Genomic DNA, 20,713 nt, shown 5'->3' on the forward strand with positions numbered 1-20,713 from the left:
AAGTATTTAGACCTATTTTATAAATTTTCGCTTTCATTGATCAATTTAAATCAAAAAACTTACACACTCCTTCAAATTCTTTTTAAAAATTGATATAATATGTACAATACACCTTTTTATGTTATTGTTGAATTATTATTAGTCAAAGTGCATTTTTCAAAATATAAAAAGATCAATATGCAATTTGAATCCTGAACTATAGGTCCAGAGGTAATTTGAATTCTAAACTTTTAAAAGGTATATTATAAATCTTAAACAATTAAAGTTGAGACAATTTTGCCCACATCGTTAATTTTTAAATTAATTTCACCCTTATAAAAGTTTGTTGAAAGTTAATGGTAGAAGCAAATTTGCCTCAATTTTAATTATTTAGGGTTTATAATGTACCTTTTAAAAGTTTAGAATTCAAATCACTCTTAGACCTATAGGTTTAAATCATCCTTAGACCTATTGTTTAGAGTCTGAATTGCATATTAATTCAAAAAATGAGTTTCACGAAAGTTTGTTGAAAATTAATGACAGGGGCAAAATTGTTCAAATTTTAATCATTTAGGGTTTAAAATACACTTTTTTAAAGTTTAGGATTTAAGTTGTCCCTAAACCTATAGTTGAAGGTCTAAATTATATATTACCTTAAAAAATAATTATAAAAGTTGTTAAATACTTCATATTTTAGATTAAACAATATTTTTAAAAAATGTCATATATTATGATACGGTGCGCGACAATAAAGTGTCCAATTGAGTGTGAATATTAAAAAATAATAATAAGAACCATTAAATGCATCACATATTTGTCGTCGTATATTTTTGACCAACTAGACGTAAATACTCTCCTCTATATTAATTAAGACAGTGTAGTATATGCCTTTATTATATAATATTAACCTCTTAAAAAAGTTGTTCATTGACAAACTGAAATAGATTCAAATTGCCTCTAAATATTTATAATTATATTACATTGATAAATAATTTTTTCGGTTGACGAACACTGGATTGATCTAGTGCTTACTTGGATTCTTTCTTTGTGTGTGTGTGTGTGGGGGGGGGGATTCATCGTATTAGATTTAACTGTTCGCTCATAAAATTGTACTCACTTATTCACTGATTCGTGGATTAAATTGATTAGTTACTCCCAAAGAGTACTCCCCTTAGTTTCTGGGTAAAAAAGTCAAACTTATTACATACAAAAACGTCAGAACCAACCAATGTTTTTAAAATTAAATTGAATATTAAATTGAGAGCTCAGTAGCTTACAATTTATATAATTCAATCAAGTTAGATTAATAATTGAATTATAAATATAATAATATATATAATAATTTAAATATAAAAAATAAATATAAAATTATTACCTGACTTAAAAATAAAGTTAAATATTTTTTAAATTTATTATGATTTAACAAATCATATAATGCAACATAATATTAAATGATTAAAAAATTTGATCGTTTTTTAAAAAAATTGATAAAAAATAAAAGCGTATTTTCTTAGCAATCCAGCTTTTAAAAACCAGATTCAATTTCTAGTTTGATGCCGATTTGATTGCCAATCCAAAGTGGCCTCATGTGCCCAACTTTCTAAATAATTTTTTTGACTTGATCGAGCTATCATCCTGACTAGTGACTATCTGGTTGTCTGATTTGGTATTGTTTTTTAATCATTGGCCAGCATAAACCCACCATCACAAATAAAGTCATGAACTTAAAAAAAAACAAAAAATATTTTTTATATTAAAAAAATTATTTACTAAACTAGTTGATGTTATTGCTTGCCTATTCTGGCTTTTCTCGTGAGTTTTTTAAATTATTATCCACATTGTTTTATTTAGCTAAGTACCATACTTTGCATGAAAGAAGTGTTTTCACTTGGAATTTTTGACTAATACTGACATTCAATAGGAGCACTACTGGATAATTAATTTTGGCTTTTTATTACGTTCCATTTAAAACCTTGTGTCCATTATTCACGTTAAAAACAAGGGAGAAAATCACTAAAAGACTTCTATAAGAAATTAATATTTATTAAGAACCCTAAACGAATAATACTTGTTAAAACAATACTTTTGATTATTAAAGATAATTGTCTTCGGCCAAAAAATAAAAATAAAAATCATTGTCAGATATTAAATTTTTTACAAATTCTTCATTGATATTCTCTCTAAAACAATGAATAAATAGAGAAATACATTGACTTAGAATTTCAATTAACAATACATTATAAGTTTTAATTTATGATTTTATAACTATAAAAAATTTAATTTTTTCTGTTGATGTAAGAACTTTATCCATATATATTTTTGTAAGTATTATTTGAGTTTAAAGACATATTTTGATTTTAATACGTTGTAAAACTCAATTCACTAAATTTTTTGAAATATAAAAAAAAAAAAATCAAACTTGACTAGTTTGAATTTGAAGTGGTGTTCATTGTGGGACAAATTGGACCGGCGGATCCCATCAACCCGGACCCCACTGAAACAGACCGTAACGAAAGAAATGTGCATGCAAGACAGGTGTGTGAAAACCTGAAACTCCTGTTTTTCCCCCCTCCCTTCCCTCCCCACCAAAAATGCAAAATAATAATAATAATCCTTCCAGTCGTTACATTGGGCACCTTTTAAACGCACAGTTTAGTCCGCTTTATAAATTAAAAGCTAATGGAATAGTTTTATTTTACATTAAAATTTATAAACTATTCTTAAAAAAAATAAGTGAGAGTGAGAGAAAATAACCTCATATAATTTTTTTTTATTTTTTATTTTTTTAAAGAATTTATTTTTTATACTTTTATTATATTAATTAATATTGATGATGTTATTAAAAATAATTTATAAATAAAATTGAAGGGAGTATATTATTATATCATATAACACTTTATTTAAAATACCAAAGCACTGAGGGCAATTCGGTAAATTTGGGTACAACAAAAACGAACCCTAACAAATTCAATTCTCCGCCATCCCGGATCTTTCGTGACCCTGTTTCAGACAATTTTTCTTCCCCCAGACCCAAAAGTCGCTTCTATCCATTTTTTCCTCTCCAAACAGGAACATTTTTTTATTATTAATTTTCTAAATTAATTTTATTTTGCCATATTGGCCTCTCAATGTCCCTCTTTCTTGACCAAAACTCATCGCTCTGGTTTTACGCCGGTTGGCACCTGAAACCGCTCTTCTCTCCCATTATAACCCAACACCTGCTCTCTCTGTCTGTCTCTCTCTCTCTCTCCCTCTAAGTTTCCTCTTTCGTCTTCTCTTCCCCTAGATTCTCTCTCCATGACTTTCAACGATCATATTCATAGTACATTAATAGCTCTCAACTCAGCCTGCATGCATCTTGCTTCTGGAAACTTATCTTCCATATAAATTTACTCTTCCCGCTAAATGTGTACTCGTCCCGCTCCTTTAATCCCCAAGACATAAGAAACTGTCCTGTGTCCTAGCTAGCCAGCGACCCAGTCAGTCAGCCAGCTTCGCCATTCTCGTATCTCTTCCTTTGAAAATACTGTTCTGTTTATTTTCTTTCCTTGAGATACACCCAAACAGTGGACTGGATCACTGGCTCTTGGTAACGCTCAAGTCCGCTGGTGATTTCAGTTTCGAGCTTTTATTGTGTACATGTACAGAATACGGCTTATCTGTCTTGCTTATTTTGTTTGTTTCTCGAGATTATCTGTTTTTAAAACGGGGCGATCTGTGTGTGCTGCTCAGATTGAGAACTGCGAGGTCGCTGAAGGCTCCAGTGAAAGTTCAAAGCAAACAATGGCTCGGGCTACTAACTGGCTATCGTTTTCGTTGTCGCCGATGGAAATGCTGAGGTCTACCAACTCGCAGTACCTTCAATATGACGGCGCTTCTGCTGCTCCTCACTACTTCATCGATAACTTCTATGCCAATGGTAACGCCATCTGTGAACGACTCTGATATGTTACTGGCATTCAGTTCTATCTTCGTCGATTATTGGTTTCTCTGGTGTAGCGCGCTTTTCTGTGACTATGAGTACGATATGGTCTTGGTTTTGTTGGGGTCAGTATATTTCTCTCGCCGAGAGTAATGAACAACAAAATCTCTTCACCTCACGTGAGAGAAATCTCTGAAACTTTCTGGTTTCTATTCTTCTGTTTGTTTTGATTAGAGAACTGTGATTTCTACTCGGTAATAGGACATTTCATTCCTTGTATTTGTTTGTCCCGGTTTCCAAAGTTCTAATGATGACCTCAATCGTGGCTGACTACTCTGAACCAGAGGTCGCAGTGGGTGCAGTTCGGTGATGGAATGATGCTTCATTTCTGGTCCCGAATAGGGATGGATAAATCCAGTTACCGAACGGGACTAAACTAACTAATCGCTGCTCCATTTTCTTGTAAATCAAACGTTAATGAGCTGAGTTCAAAGTATGTTATCATGGTTCTTCAGAAACTTGTTTTAACAGGTTGTGTTTTCGATGTTGGGCAGGGTGGTCGAACCCCAAGCCCCAGGTGCTGTACAGCCAAGTAGAGCTAGACGAAGGCAAAGAAAGTCAAGCTGCACAGAACATGGTTGAATCATCATTTCACCCAGGTTTCATGGAACCCCAGAATCATGACCAGCCAGTGCCGAAACTCGAGGATTTTCTGGGCGATTCTTCCTCGTCTATCATGCGTTACTCTGATAGCCAAACGGATACTCAAGATTCGTCGACCCTTACCCATATTTACGACCAGGGCTCGACCTACTTCAGTGACCAGCAAGATCTGAAGGCGATCGCCGGGTTCCAAGCTTTCTCCACCAACTCGGGCTCCGAAGTGGATGACTCGGCATCCATCGGCAAAACTCAGGCCGCCTCCGGCGAGTTTGCGGCTCACTCGTTAGAGTCATCCAGGCACGAGCTGGCTTTCTCAAGCGGCACCACCACTGGCACCTTGTCCCTCGGCGTCACCACCCCACGATGTGCCGATCAGAAAACCATTGTTCCTGTGGATTCCGATAGCTCCAAGAAGATAGCCGATACTTTTGGCCAAAGAACTTCGATTTACAGAGGTGTCACCAGGTATAGTACTATTCCATTTCAAGAGTGCTGTGTTTTTCTGGTAAATTTCTGTTCTTTTTTTAGTACCGGTTATTTTTCTCGCTTGGGAGACCTTTTTCTTTTCCCACAAAAGCCCTTTTGGCGTGTTGGGGAATAACTGGTTCTCGCAAGTTGGTTTTTCTGATTTCTCTCCTTTGTATCTCAATACTTAGACTACGGTAACACTTTAAAGCGGGCAAAAGTCATAAATGGAGACTGCATTTTAGAAAATTTAATTTCTTTCTCTGTGATTCAGACACCGATGGACTGGTAGATATGAAGCGCATCTATGGGATAACAGCTGTAGGAGAGAAGGTCAGGCGAGAAAAGGGCGTCAAGGTGCAATACTTTCTGGACTCTCTCTCCCCCCCCCCCTTCCCCCTTGCTAATAATAATAAATTAACAGGGAAAAGAAATTAGAATGAGGGACTCTCAGAGTCTGAGACACTGAAAAGAGGCTTGCATGCATTGAATTGAAATGAAAGGGTATATTAAATTAAAATGGGTCGGCGATTGTAATAGCAGGACACCTGGGTTTTCTTTCTCCATCAGTCTTTTATGATTGACACTGATGGTATATACATGTACTATATTGATGGTGGTACTTATTCATTGTCCTGCAATTTCATTCAAGTGATTGATTTGATCGGATGTGCCGCCATTTTGCCTATATGCGGGTTGGCTTTCTTTGTCTTTTAGGCTACCTCTCTGTTTTCTGTTCAACTCATCTCGCTCACATCAGATGCACAGACACTTTAGAGGTAAAACACTGTTTGGGGGTGATAGATATCTCTTCAGAGTTGGGCCTTTAACTTTTGCCTTTGCTTTGCTTTCTCGTTCATCGGCCAGCAAAGGCTGGGTTTGACCACACCACCCAACATTGAATAGTGTACTTACAAGGATGGTGTGTTCACTGTTGCGTGAAAACTTGTTGACAGTAGTGCCTCTGTCCTCTCCCTCTGTTTCTGCAACATGCTCACGGGATTTCTTAGACCTTGTATGCCACTGGCTAACGAAACATACAAAAGTATTGCAAATCACTTTATTTTTTTAATATTAAGAAATAAATAAATCAATAAATTAACCAGTGAGAAAAGCGTTATGTATTGGACTATCGGCAATTCGGCGCTTCTTTTTTCCGCCGATTTTATGCGGATGTGACATGTCTTTGACTATGATCGTGTAGGAGTAGGATTATATTAATTGTTACTTTAATCACTTAATAAGTCATCAAGCCTCGCCTCCAAATTCCAAGAGTTAATTAGTGTTCTGCGCGAATAAAAGAGCGTGGAGTACACGGATGTTGCGGTTGTACAGTGGTATACGCTTCCTGTAGCTGAAAAAGGTGGAAAATTGAGAACGAAAAAAAGCGAAGGGTAAAGAAAGTTACTTGTGCGCATGCACCATTAGCGTTTGCATGCATCTCACTTTTCTTTTTTATCCATTTGTTGTTTTTAGATTTCTAAAGTAAATTTTTGGCAGAAAATTTTGACCATTCCTTGATCTCATATCTATATTCTTCTTTGGCTTTTCCTTTACATGTAACGTGGCTGGGTGCATTTCTGGCTGTCACTCGTCTTTTTGACTCTTTCTACAGTCTATTTGGGTAAGAAATGTTTGCAGTCATTTTCATTCCTGGTTACTTTTAAATCTATTTCAGTTTTTGAATTTTATTTATTTATTTATTTATGGCGTTTCAGGTGGTTACGACAAAGAAGACAAGGCCGCAAGAGCTTATGATTTGGCAGCTCTAAAGTACTGGGGCCCCACTGCCACCACCAACTTCCCTGTATGAATCTTCCAATAATCTATCTTGGTTTTTGATAGCTATCCAAGTGCATAAAATTACGTAGCTTTGCAATAGTAGGCTCCACGAAAAAGTTGAGATCCATATATACATTACTTGATCTGGAGATAACTATATGCATGACGATGTTCATTTTAGCGCGTCACGGTGTTGGTTTTTCATCTATGGAATAAGAGTTGATATTTTGCATGGACTGCGATGAGACATTGAAGTTTCTATTGCTTAGCAAATTTATCTCTATATTTCTAGGCTTCCAATTATGCAAAGGAAATGGAGGAGATGAAGCATGTAACAAAGCAGGAATTTATCGCGTCGCTGCGAAGGTTTACCTGAGTTAGCCCATTAAATTGTTTGTACTATGTTCTGTAATGCAGAAAGTTAAATTTGCCGGTTCGCATTCGTGCAGGAAAAGTAGCGGATTTTCCCGGGGAGCTTCTATATATAGGGGCGTAACAAGGTTTGGAATTTACATTTGGAACAGTATGATGATAATTTTTTTTTTCCTAGTTTTTTCTTTAGAGTTTTTCATTCCCTTTGCAGCTAAGGTGTGGCAAATGATTAAATCATATCTGTACTTTTTGATCCTGTAGGCATCACCAACAAGGTAGATGGCAAGCAAGAATTGGCCGTGTGGCAGGGAACAAGGATCTGTACCTTGGAACATTCGGTAAATTTTCAGCTATCAACTTCTTCCTGCGCTTTATAGTAACAAAATAACATTGTGATGGTTGATTGGATCTTGAGTAAGTCTCTAGTTTGAAATTATTATTCCTAATCTTACGCTTAGACAGGAGATGAACAAATGATGTTGAAGCACTGATCTATGCTCGGTTTAAGATTTTCTATGATGTCTAGAGTAAATATTGTATTCTGAGTCATCTCGTGCTTGTTGATGACAGCCACTGAAGAAGAAGCAGCTGAGGCGTATGATATCGCGGCCATTAAGTTCAGGGGTGCGAACGCTGTGACCAACTTTGAGATGAGTAGGTATGACGTTGAAGCCATCATGAACAGTTCTCTTCCAATTGGTGGGGCAGCGAAACGCTTGAAGCTTTCGCTTGAATCCGAGCAGAAAGCAACTCTGAACAATAATAGCCAGCAAATCCAAAGTAACAGCATCAACTTCTCACCAATTCAGGCTGTCCCCTCCGTCCCTTGTGGAATTCCATTTGATCCTGCTGCTGCGTACTATCATCACAACCTCTTGAACCATTTTCGTCCTTCCAATGCCGGCGCCGCAGAATCTGCTGTATCTAATCCTTCTGCAACTCCATTTCCTGCCATGCCTGCACCTTCTGAGTTCTTCATATGGCCTCCTCATCAGTCATATTGACTTGTGATGGAGGGGGGGTTATCTATGCTTTCTGTTGACAAAAGCAAAAGCTATAGCAAGTCTCTGGCACAATTCAGCTGACCCGCCTCTGAGCTCTCTGACACCATTTAATTCATCTTTTTACTGGGAAGAAAGGAAGTTTAGGAGGTTTTTGTGTTTCCCCTTGGAAGGCTAGAGTCTTAGTTACTGTCGGAAGCTGGATTATGTATTGTAAAGTAACTTCGCCAAGACGGAAAATTTAGTCGTGTAGTGTTGCACAGGTACTTCTGAATGCTTAACTTGCTGGTGCTGTAGTATGAATATGAACTTTCCGTTATTCCCAATTCCTATAATATTTTTATATATTAATATAGCAATTGCAGTCTTTATTTATCTCCGGATGAAATATCATCTATGCCTAGATATTCGGTTTGGGGTGGATTAAGCTTAAGCATGACCCAAATATCAAACACTATCGTTGAGATGTTACTGGACTGAGCCTTGGCCTGTTATTGTTCCTTATCTGCTTTCCTTGTGCCCAGCAGTTCATGATTCATTTTCATAGTGCAGTATTTTTAGGTTCGGTTAAAGAGATAGCAAGAGCTTGTTTGAAGTTGCGCTCCTCGGTTAAACAAATAAAACAAGCGAAGAACGAGAGAAAGAAATGCTTGTTAAATGCACGCGATTTACGCATTGCGTTTCGGCCCGAGAGGCCTCAATGCAGTAAACTAAATATACTGCTGCCTGCTTCTTTTTGGGTTACCTGGGAGAGGCCTGAGCCTAGTACATTAAACAAATTAACGACAGTATTACAAGAGGTGGACATGTCCTTCGATCATCTGCTTTCTACGGTGGACAATGTTCTTTAGAGCTGATGCATCCCAAATCTGGAGACTTGGTATGTGGTAAAACTGCTATATATTCGAGCTGAAGCGTCACCCCAGTTTGTTGCCGCCTCAACAGATGCTTGAATTCAACTTGCCAGACTCGGCAACTGCATCTTAGAGTTGTTCACAAAATTATTTTTGCACTCTTGGTAAAAAGACACTGTGCGACGTTGCATTGACCAGAAAGAAAAATTGTACAGCTTCGATCCCCTTACGAGGGGAAACTACGAGCATAATAAACACAAGAAGAAACATTGGACGTTTCACTCCATGATTAGTTGCCTGTGTCGATTGAGATCATTCAAATAATTGGAGCAAGTATAATCTTCAAGATCACAGGCATCCAACATGAGGGATCTTGGGGCCATGGATTTTTGTGGCTTCACTTCCACAGGTCCTTCCTCCCCCTTCAGCATCTGCACCACCTGTAATAATTTTCCAAACCTTCTTGTCAGCTTTTTGTATAGATACAATTTCCTCAGAAACTTTAAAGGCAATAGATTTAGTATCAATTACCCGATTCATGAAGGGACGCTTGGAAGCTGAGTGGTGTACACACATGGCAGCTGTGACCATGGCACACTCCATTTCTGTAGGATCATAATCATTCTCCAATCTAGGGTCTGCCAATTCCTTCATGTTTTTCGCGTCCAGTAGTGCCTTTGCCTTCAACAGACCAATGATACACAAGTTTAATACAATCTTATTACCTCAATTTTGTTTGAATTTCAAGCGATGGAGTCTTACCCAAATCACAAGACTTTGCCTACTGTCAGAATCAACAGCCTGACGACCTGTAATGATCTCAAGTAACAAAACCCCATATGCGAACACATCGGTCTTCTCATCCACAACTCCATGCATAAAATACTCTGGAGCTAGATACCTGTATGCATACTTACTTCCATCGCATTAGAAAAGGAATCCATGCATGGTTAAAAAGAAGAGCCAAGGGAAGCTGGAATTATAGTACCAACCCAAATGTGCCTTCTATGGGGAAAACTACATGGTGGTCCCACTTTTCTGGGAGCCACTTTGCCAATCCAAAATCTGAAATCTGCAGTTCATAACACGGGTAACAATGTTGAATGAATATTTGAAAGAAGTGGACAACTTATAAATTTATAATAGAGTCAAAGCGCATTTTTTTCCTCATATTTTTCTTTTCGAGGAGTGCTGGATATTTCATATTAATAAATAGAGTATTTCCTCCTAAATTATTTTCTAGAGGAGCAAAAGTTTCCCTCCATTAATAATTTATTAACTTTATTATTTTTTATTGATATGGCATGTTCTTTAGTGCTAATTTATTATTAAATTATTTTTTTAAGAGTGTTAAGCACTTTGAAATTTATTTCCTTGGAGAAGAGTTGGATGCCTTAAAGTAATAAGTGAGGTATTTTTTTTAACTATTTTTTAAATAAGCAAAAATTCCTTTCTGTTAATGAATCACTAACAAATGGAAACTTTTTATTATTTAAAAAAATAATTTAGGAAAAAAAATACTTTACTGAATAGTATAGGGTGTCTAGTACTCATCAAAAGAGAGTACATGAAAAAAATGGACTTTAACCCATCCATAATACAATATGAAAGCAGAGGCACCTCGGGTTCGAAGTTCTCGTTGAGCAATATGTTAGAAGCTTTGATGTCTCTGTGAATAATTCGCCTAGGGCATTCATGATGAAGATATTTCAGTCCCTCTGCTACTCCAATGGCTACTTGGAACCTCAACTTCCACTCCAGCTTTTTGGAACCTGAAACGAACGTCGATGAGAACCAAGAATATATATGTATAGTGAAAAGAGGGGTTTTGTACGTAAAGAATGAGTAGGAGAAGAGGGAAGCACCGAAGAGGAGTGAGGATAGGCTGCCATGAGCAGCATAGTGAAGGACGAAGAAGAGGCCCTTGTCAATTCCGAAGCCAATCAATTGGCAAGCATTTGGATGGTTGATGTGGGCGATGATTCCGAGCTCCGTCAAGAAATCACCAGTGTGATCTCCGTCATCCTTTTCCTCATTCACAAGCTTCTTCACTGCTACAATTTGGCCATCGGGTAAGCGTCCTTTGTACACTTCCGCATGCCCACCTTTCCCTATCAAGTTCTCTGTCCAAACTATCTTGTAAGAACGCTTTTGCATGATGCATCACGTACACGAGATTTATCGTATCACTTATATATAAGTATATATATATATTGGCACATGAATGAAGCAAGTATTGTAGCCCTACTTCCATGACGGCCTTGAAAAGCACTAGAACTTGTTAAACCCATTCACGTACGGCAGAGATTAAAGTAGGAGGGGAAGAGCTGGCTCGCAAATATGAGGGGCTTCATTTTGAAGCATATATTTGATTAAATATATAAAACCTTGGTTCTTTTTTTTATTAATTTGCGTTATCCTTTGAAGGATGTGGTATCGTACAGATTTTTGTGGTACATAAAAGCAAGGTAAATAAGAAATAAAATAAAAATAATTTTATAGACAAGAAATAAATGTCATGTTTTATGTTAAAAATAATGAAAAATGTAACTTGATGAGATCTCCAACTTCGTTTTTGGCCATGTGGGATCTATATTTAGTTGCCATTTTCCTCATGCATGCACGGCACTATTAAATATTAATTTTGCCCATCAATTTCATTGACGAGCAGCTTATTCCAATAGAATGTGGAAATTAAATTCACAATTCAAATTTAATTTTTGTAAATTTTTTCATTCATAAGTTTTAAATAATAAATTTATTTTTAAGAAAAGAAAATTAGATTTTGATTCTTGGTCAATTTTCCTGTAAAAATAAAATAACATTATATTTTTTCCAGTAAAAGTAACATTATATTAACATTGAAAATAATAGTAATAATAAATGTTATAGTTAAAAACAATTTTTTTTTTAAAATATAACTTTTAGTTTTTAACTTTCTTTTTATTATCCATTTTGTTCCGGAATTTAATTTTTAATAACTTAATCGCTGAGAAAAATTAGAAAGATTGAATTGTTATGAATAAAAAATTCGAAACACTGATTTATTGCAGTCAAGAATAAACAAGAAGTTCATACCGGGAGTGAAATCGTCCGTTGCAGCAGCAAGCTCGGAGTAATGGAAGCTCTTCCAAGAAGATTTGGTAGCTAAAGAAACCAGATCTATGGCGTCTTCTGCGCTCCTGATGCGCGCCAATTTTTTCAGGCTCTTCCGAGATATCATATACGTCGACGCGAACAACGGTATCGCCGACAGCCTTTTCACCGAGTTTATCCTCAACGCGTCCATCACTCCCTTCCACTGCGGCAATTGCCCCTCCCTTCCCGCCGGCGGCCTTTCCGCCCCCGCCCCCATCGTCTTCTCCGCCGAGCACGTGCTACATCCGATGCTCTCGGTGCTCCGATCTGATTCCCCCGTTATCTCCAGCACGCCTCTCGGAGATTCCTCCTCCTCGCATGTCTCTCCTCTCCCTGCCTTCCCTCTTGATTCCATTCTCTCTCTCTCTCGGTCGCTTAGTCACTCTCTTCCCACTCCGATGAAGGAAACAGGAAGAGATTATCGCAATGTTTCTCTTTTCATTTGAAATTTTCTGGTTTGTTTTTCACAACGACTCCTTTAATTCTTTTGCACTGCGGAATCTAAAACAATATATAAAGAACAAACATGAGAAACCATCAGAAACTAAGAACCATTTCCAATCTAAATCTATGGATTTATATACTTAGTTCAATCTGTGAACTTTGCCACGGGACACACGCACACAAATATCATATACTTAGTTCTTCAGAACTATCCAATGACAGACTTTAGGATTGTGCATTTTTATTTTACATAAACAAGTGAACATGAGAGGAAGTAAGATGAATTTCCAGATCAAAAAGAGGGGAAACAGGGGGTAGGAGAGATATGAAAAATGTTGACATTTCATTATGGATTGTGCATATTCCTGTAATGTACCTAAATGAACAAAACAGAGCAACTGAAATCATTCTTGTTGTTGGTTCTAAAACAGAGTCACTCAGAAAATTAAGGGAAAAAAAAGTAGGGAGATTGAAGCAGGGGGAAAAAAAAAAACTAACCATAAAAAGTCATAAGTGGTTTCCTGAATTCCTGGGAACTTAAAAGAAGTGGTGCCCAGACCTGCAATTTTAAAGAAGGATCACCGATCACCAATATGATAATTGAATGATGCCTTCTCTGAAATTGGTGATGGTCTGAGAGAGACAGCCAGACAGACAGAGAGAGTCAGAGGAGAGGACCCGGAATGGATAAGGAACGAGAAGGCTTTAAAAATAGGATCATACTTGAGCGGTGGTTATTCTTGGGACAAGGCCAAAGCCAGGACCTCCCCTAACTTCTTCCAGATTCTCGCTATATTTATACACTTCCTTCTTCCTTTCTGACTTCTCCTTTTTTTTAACTTTACCGCTTTTATTTATTTATTTATTTTCTGTTTGTTGTTTTTGCCGCAACTAACGCACAAAGCATACCAAGCCACATTCATGTTTTGGTTTAGTGTTTTGGAGGGGCTGAAACTACGTAAACTAGATTTGTTTTGCCCACATGTTGCTGGAAGTTTAAATTATAATTATAAACCTTTATTATTTATTAACAGTTAAACGTACATGTTACTTGAATTTGGGAAATACAATTATGGAATGGAAAATTCAGGATACCTGCTTCAACAAGCCTGCGTGGTGGGACGCCGTGTTAGCGAACAATGAACTCATGCAACAGGAGACCCGAGGATGATGGCGAGAGATCAAAAGAGGATTTGTTTTAATCAATAGGAGCAAAGGGACAAAGAAGATAAGCAGGTAATTAATTCCATTAATTAATTAATTAATTAATTAACCAATAGTACTGTGATTTTTATCATGAAAATGGTGTATACAAATTCAAACGCATACCGTTGCCTGGGCTTCTGTTGTTTGTGTCGATGGCTAAGCATCATATAGTACCCTGGGAAGCTGGGCACCTTCCACGTGTTTGATATATCGTTTCACTGAAGATGTTTATTATAAACAAGCAGATATAAGCTGGGTGTGTTTATTAAGTGTTCAGGAGAGCAGAAAGCTTGAGTTTTACCCATCTCAAGCTTTTTTCTTGTAGTTAACTCCTCATGTTAGGTCTTTGTTTCTCTTTACTGAATATATTTGTGAAGTTTAAAGAATGTATACAGCGGAAAGAATCAAGGATGCTTGAAATAAACGTAATAGCAGTATGCTATATAATATTCCATCTTTCAAATTATAAGACACACAAAATCACATATATCAATAAAATTTATTAAATAAACTTTACAATATTACCTTTTTAAGATAAAAATATAAACTTTTCTCTATTTAATATTTTATTTATAAAAGAATGTTCAAGAAAATGAATATATGAAAAGAATAATATTAAAAAATATCATTAGTAAAACTTTATTTTTATTCAAGTGTCTTATATTTTAAAACGTTGAGTCTCTGCTAAAAGTATTTTATAGTTTGAGACCAAAGGGGTAATATATTGCTCGAGAATTTAGAGGAAGAACAGGCAAGGGGCTCGTTAGCATTGACTCGCTGCAGGAAATAAAGAAGGGTTTGAAGAGAATAAGCAAAGCCGTGATCTTATTATTTTAATGCATGTATCTGCTGTGCAAGAGATTCTTGGCTTAAAATGCATCTAACAAAGTTGTCTTTCTCTCTGTGCAAGAGATTCTTTGCTTGACAGTGCATCAAAACAAGAGATTTTGACAGTAGTAGATGAAGGGGCCATTGAAGATGTTGGCCAACGTATCTGGTAATTTAGGAGGCTGTTTGGTTTTAGGTGATTCAACAGTACGTAGTTGGATATGTGTTTGTGTGGTTGGAGACTTGAAGTGAAGTGATTGAGGTCCCCACTGTGAAACACCACCCGCAAACATCGCGCCAAATATCAAACAATCAAAGCCTCAGTTTTGAACCTAAACCAGAAGGCAATGGTCTGATAGACTATTACTTACCTATCAATCCTATACCAACCAATGTATTTGCTTGTGGTCCTAGCCATATTTATATATATAACGTAGTAATGTCTCGAGCATTACATGTGGGGCTGCTATTCTGACAAGACAAACTCAATTCATACTACATTTATTCATATTAAAATTATCAATTGGAGTTAATTCTTAAAAAGATCATAACCTAAATGAACTGTCCTTTTTAATGTTAAATACATTTTATATAGCCTGGCTCTAGTCCTCATGATTAAAAGGTTGGCCTTAGGATCGTGGTTTTACTTTCCAATTTAAAAATAAAAATACATATTTAAAATTTAAAAAAATCATTTAAAATTTTTTAAAAAATATTACTCATGACATCAAGTTTAAAAACAAAAATTTAAGTTAATCTACTCAATAAGAAATTTAAGTCTAATGAAAAATAAAAATATTATAAAATTAATCTCGATAACAATTAGACTTTGTTAGCATTATCAACTAAGCCTTAATGGATAAGGGACTGAGGAAAAGGAGGGTGGCTAGCTATGTACTTGGTTAGTTGGTCAATCAATGAATGAGGTAGAAGGAATGAGAATGACCGAATGAGACTAGGGTTTACCTTTAGTGTATCATTGTATGTAGGGCTATTCATGATACCTAGTTGCCCGACATGTTTGACCCAACTTGGTGAATTTTGGCCTTGCCCAACCTAAAAAAATGAGCCCGGCATGATTTGGGTAGGGCTAGGCCAGGCAGAGGATAAGGTATGTTGCCCTGTCCAAGATTTATATATGTTATATAATATACTTTATATTTTTAGTTTAAGTCTTAAAATATGCAATTCGTATTTCATTTTTTTCTCAATAAAATATATTCTTGATTCATATTTTAAGTTAGAGATTTGTGTATTTATTATGTAGATATAAGATGTTGACACACCCCTAACAATAGCATTCCATCTCGTCCAAATTTATTTTCCAACTAACCACTGTGTGTATATTCACTTTTTAAATTATTAAGTTGCATTTATAAATTTTTTCATTCATAAATGTTTATATTAAGTGCTATGGCTAAGTCCTCAGTTGTTTCTTGTTTTGTTTAACTTCTTGTTACTTCTTCTATTTTCAATTGAAGCTTGTTATTATTGTTTGTTATTTGATAATAGATTTCTATCTTTTACAATGTGGATTCATGAAGTATGAATGTTATTTTGGATTGAATCATTAAATATATTTTCTTTTTAAAATGATGCCTATTAGGGTTGATTTAATGAAGTTTTTCTTACAAATGTTGGGTAGGGGACTATCACTTGGGCAGAGTAACTTGAAGGTGCTTAGTCCAAAAAGTTAGGGCTTTTAGTAGGTAGAGTTCCGTAGCAAGTTGCAAACCTTTGCGCTCGGCATTAGGTAGGGGCCTTGCCCTGCCTACATGTGTGTAGCTCTAACTAGATGTAGTATTTAATTTTTTATATTAAAATATAAAAATATAAAAGAATTTAAAAGGGTCGACTTTTTATTGTCAGGTTTAAAATGGCCAGCTCTTTTATGTTTGAATTATCATTTTATACCTTAAATCAGCGACTCAACCTTAAATATTTTCGAGCTTAAAAATGTCGGCTTGTGACAACTCTAATTGAAATCAAGTTTTAAAATACCTGAATATATAAAAAAGCTCATATAACTAAATCCGACTCTAAAACTTTAGACTTTTGAACTCATTTGAGCTTCCTAAATATCCAAATTATTAAATTTTATTTTATTTTATTTTTTAGCCAATTTCAACTTTTATCTTATTTTGTTAATTATAAAATAGAATTCAGGCATTTGGTTAAACTCATTTGAATTCCGGCCTAACCTGAATTTTTTCTAACTTATTCAGGTGGCCTAGGGCAAAGAAAAATTCCTAAACTCTCAAGCCCGAATTACTTACCTTAAGATTTTTTGAGTTTATTTGGGTTTGATTTGAATTATCGCATCTAATTATAAATGAGTTTAGTTTTAATGTGGGACCAAAAATTTCTAAATTTTAACCAAGAACCAATGGTTAGTAAATGATTGGATACGGGTATTTTACAATTTGATACTGATATTTCAAAATTTGATATGACACTACTATTTCCAGTAAAGGACCAAATATCATAAAGTAACTTAATATTGGTACTCCAAAATTTGGCATTAATACTCTCAAATATAATAATAAGATAAGATTTGAAAATTTGACAGTAATAAAACTTTGGAATATTATCGTCAAATCTTGAAATATCAGTGTCAAATTATTTAAAAATCTTTAATCTTTTACTGGAATTTCAAAACTTTGTGACCCTGATTTAAAACAATATTTTCCCTACTATATTCTTTCGTTTGCTTTGTAAGGGCCAAGCTGAGTGTCACATGCCTTGTCTCGCCTTCTCTCCTTAACCCTATCAAATTCACAACCCATGAAAAGGCTTTTAAAAACATATGCAAGCAAGGATGTAAAGTCGTTGCAGTGAACCAAACCCCTTAACATCAATTTTTGGAAGACACGTGTGTGTTCAACTTAATAGGAAAAATTTTAAATAAGAATAAGTGATATGACTTAATTATTAATGGGTCTCAAAAAATTTTAAAACTTTAGTTTAATTTAGGATGATAAAAATGAAAATAATTTCGACTATAAAAAGAATAAAGTACCTTTCACTTGTTATGCAAAATTACTAGTTGTTAATTTTATTATTTCACTTGCTAATATATTAATATAAGTTATAAATTACATGAGTTAACGTGTTAATAATTATATAAAACCTGACATCAGTTATACATTGAAGTATTGGTTGTTAAATTGTTAAATTTATTTATTAATTTACTAACATCAGTTGTAAATTATTGACAAGTTTTATAATTTAATAAAATCAATTGTAGATTACCAACAAGTCTTGTAATTTACAATTGATATTAATAAATTAACAAGTAAAGTTAGTAAATTAACAACTAATGTTACTACTTGTTTGACAACCGGATGCAATTTATAAGCAATATTAGTAAATTAACAAGTGAAGTACAAAAAAATTAACAATAGTGATTCTGTATGACAAGTGAAGGGCATTTTGATTTTTTTATAATTGAAGTTATTTTTACTTTTATCCCCTTAAATTAAATTAAAATTTTAAAATTTTTTAAGACTCACTAATAATTAAGTTATATTTTTGGTCCCTATTTGAAATTTCCCCGACTTAATACTCATGACAGCTTTAAGGTACATTGCGAATTAGTGAATTCAAGATTTATATTTATATATTTAAAAAATACCCAAAAACATAATTAAATACAATTTTTGCAATGTGCACGTTTATTTTATGTGAGCATAAAAAAAACTCAATCAAGACTATTTCATTCTTCCAGTGCATTTCTCTGCGTATGTGAGAGAGAGAGAGATAGGGACAGAGGAGGAAGAGATATTGAGGATGTGAAACTGATAAATGTGGGTTTGGTTTGATCCCAGATAGAAGAGAAAAATCTTTCAACAAAACCAACATTGAGAGATAATGCAAAATGTGCAAGCTGATCAACTGCTCTACGCTTCCTTAAGAAAGATCCCAGCAGGGTCATGTGTGTATGCATGTTTTTTTTTTTTTTTAAATAATCTATGAGTACTTTTTAATTGAAAGTAATTTTGTTTGAAATATTATCGTGCATTAAATGTAGGCTTCTTGCACTAGACCTAACCTGTCATATATGTTTATATAACCTTACGTAGGATATAATTAAAAAGAAGAAAGAGAAAAAAAGTTTATTATTATTGTTTTTTTTTTTTGCCAAAGGTGTCCCCACATATGGCAATCCTTCAATAAATTCAACCATACTTTAAGGGGCTAATACTTTTCCATACAAACATTTAAAAATTAAACCCTGAAATGTTATTTAATGAGCTCAAATTGCTGCCATCTATGGTACAACTATGTGGTCAATAGTTTATTATTAAACCGCTGCCATTGGGGCCTTGTCATAGCATTGAGGTCCAGTTTCATCATTTTGGGCACTCTTTGAGCTAGCGGGCCGTGTATACTTGTTCTATTGGGTTCTTTTATTTTGATGATGTGTGTATATTATATATATATATATATATATATACGTGTACATATATCTATATATTACCAGAAGTTTCTTTTTATGATTAAGGGACTATTTGGTCGCAAAATCATAGAATGGAAAAGAAAACACGAAAAATATTTATAAATCGAGTACCAATGTTGCGTAGCACTTTTTTACACTGAAAAAAATGAATGCTGGCTCATTCTATGTGCCAGACATTTAGAATTGGTACCAACTATATTAAAGGGATCAAATTAGTGACGAGTGAAAAATAGTTCTCTTCTCTAGAGCCATGACAATGGGAAGCAATATCAATTAATAATTCACCATGTTCTTTCGTCTCCACCCAAGATATAAGCAATGATTTTGGTCTCCATGCAACACTCAATCACTTGTCTCTTGAGAATGATAAAGTTCTTATAAGGTGGATCTTGTCTGAACCAAATTATGTAAACTTTATACCGGTGACTCAATCAACTTTAATGGACCTGTTACTTGTAAAGATCTAATTTGTGACGATCAAAAAAACTTGTTTAAGGATTTTTCTAAATACTTTGACTATTAACTCATTGTTACCTTTAAACTTTTGAGTACTCTTGAGGGGATCAACTCATATTGAAAGCATGGCTTCACTAAAGTCAATATTTACTTTGACTCTCTTAAAATTCTCTTACTCATTAAGAGCAATCTCATCACAAACCATTTTTCATTGATATAGTTAATAGAATCAAAGATTTTGTGATGAGAAGTTGAACGGTTACTTTTGAGTATATATTTATAAACGCTAATAAATATATGAATTAGCTTGCTCGTTAAGTTTTTAATAATAATTCTAATACTATGATTTTTAACATCTAACTACATAAATTATATGATTTCAGGCACAAGACATGACCTCATTCTTCCTTACATGGTTTCTATGGTTTTCTATTTAAAAAAAATGTCCACTGTGTGATTTTGGCCAAAAAGGGAAAAAAATCACTATATTAACCTTGCAGTTAAAAAATGTATTAAAGTAACCCAACTGTCATAAAATTACAAAGAAGTCGTGTATTGAAAGTTGTTTCACTGATTCTGATATCTAAGGAGTTACATGTTTCCTTGAGTTACATGAAGATAAGTTATAATACTTTGCAAAAGATTTTAGAGTCTATAAGCTTCAGAGTGACCAGCACGGCAGCACCATAATGTCATTTTATAATAAAAACTAATATCATTATATAATATTTTAAACCAAATTAATTATAATAAAAATGTTTTGATTTAATATGTTTTAATGTTTTATGTGTTGTGAAAATAGAAATAAAAAGGAAGAGAGATGAGAAAAGCCAGAAAAATAGAATAAGAGAATGAAAAAATTGGAAGCTTTCTTGGAATATAATAGGATATTTTTTTTATTTATAGGTATAAATATATCAATTAAATTTAAAAAATATATAAGACAATAATAATTAAAGAATATTATGATAATAAAAAGATATTACATAATTTAAAAGTTATGATAAAATAATGAATGTTCACATAACATTCTAATATTATTATATTATATTAATTTTTTTGTGGATATTTTGGGTTAATCTTAAACATTTAAACAGTTATTGTATACTCCCTCCGTTTTAATTGATAACATACTTTTAGAGAA

General features: G+C 34.4%; 2 protein-coding genes and 1 long non-coding RNA gene across 6 annotated transcripts; 2 read left to right on the top strand and 1 right to left on the bottom strand.

The window, feature by feature from the left end:
- Positions 1 to 3,137: 3,137 nt before the first annotated feature.
- On the top strand, positions 3,138 to 8,531 carry LOC129311252 (AP2-like ethylene-responsive transcription factor AIL6). Of its 3 annotated transcripts, none has more exons than XM_054953406.1 (10): positions 3,138 to 3,620; positions 3,712 to 3,898; positions 4,456 to 5,029; positions 5,304 to 5,386; positions 6,645 to 6,653; positions 6,748 to 6,836; positions 7,104 to 7,177; positions 7,261 to 7,311; positions 7,445 to 7,521; positions 7,754 to 8,531. In XM_054953406.1, exons 2-10 carry the CDS (start codon positions 3,763 to 3,765, stop codon positions 8,185 to 8,187), a joined length of 1,527 nt encoding a protein of 508 aa, XP_054809381.1. In that variant the 5' UTR covers positions 3,138 to 3,620; positions 3,712 to 3,762; the 3' UTR covers positions 8,188 to 8,531. The 3 variants fall into 3 exon arrangements, with proteins under 3 accessions (XP_054809381.1, XP_054809383.1, XP_054809382.1); XM_054953408.1 differs by having other exon boundaries at positions 3,138 to 3,587; XM_054953407.1 differs by having other exon boundaries at positions 3,138 to 3,568.
- A 285-nt stretch (positions 8,532 to 8,816) lies between these two features.
- On the bottom strand, positions 8,817 to 13,403 carry LOC129311254 (receptor-like cytosolic serine/threonine-protein kinase RBK1). Of its 2 annotated transcripts, none has more exons than XM_054953410.1 (8): positions 13,180 to 13,403; positions 12,117 to 12,677; positions 10,904 to 11,161; positions 10,659 to 10,810; positions 10,031 to 10,110; positions 9,801 to 9,939; positions 9,570 to 9,719; positions 8,817 to 9,478 (listed from the first exon to the last, which is right to left on the bottom strand). In XM_054953410.1, the coding sequence occupies exons 2-8, from the start codon at positions 12,529 to 12,531 to the stop codon at positions 9,317 to 9,319; spliced, it is 1,356 nt and encodes a 451-aa protein (XP_054809385.1). In that variant the 5' UTR covers positions 12,532 to 12,677; positions 13,180 to 13,403; the 3' UTR covers positions 8,817 to 9,316. The 2 variants fall into 2 exon arrangements, with proteins under 2 accessions (XP_054809385.1, XP_054809384.1); XM_054953409.1 differs by having other exon boundaries at positions 13,119 to 13,403.
- A 263-nt stretch (positions 13,404 to 13,666) lies between these two features.
- LOC129310692 (uncharacterized) lies at positions 13,667 to 15,108 on the top strand. The gene is made up of 2 exons (XR_008593169.1): positions 13,667 to 13,856; positions 14,737 to 15,108. It is a non-coding gene; the product is annotated as an uncharacterized LOC129310692 (long non-coding RNA).
- Positions 15,109 to 20,713: the final 5,605 nt, after the last annotated feature.

Source organism: Prosopis cineraria, unplaced genomic scaffold (genome assembly GCF_029017545.1).
Source record: "Prosopis cineraria cultivar Desert tree isolate PC_DT_omini unplaced genomic scaffold, ASM2901754v1 PC5, whole genome shotgun sequence".
Taxonomy (NCBI): Eukaryota; Viridiplantae; Streptophyta; class Magnoliopsida; order Fabales; family Fabaceae; genus Prosopis; species Prosopis cineraria.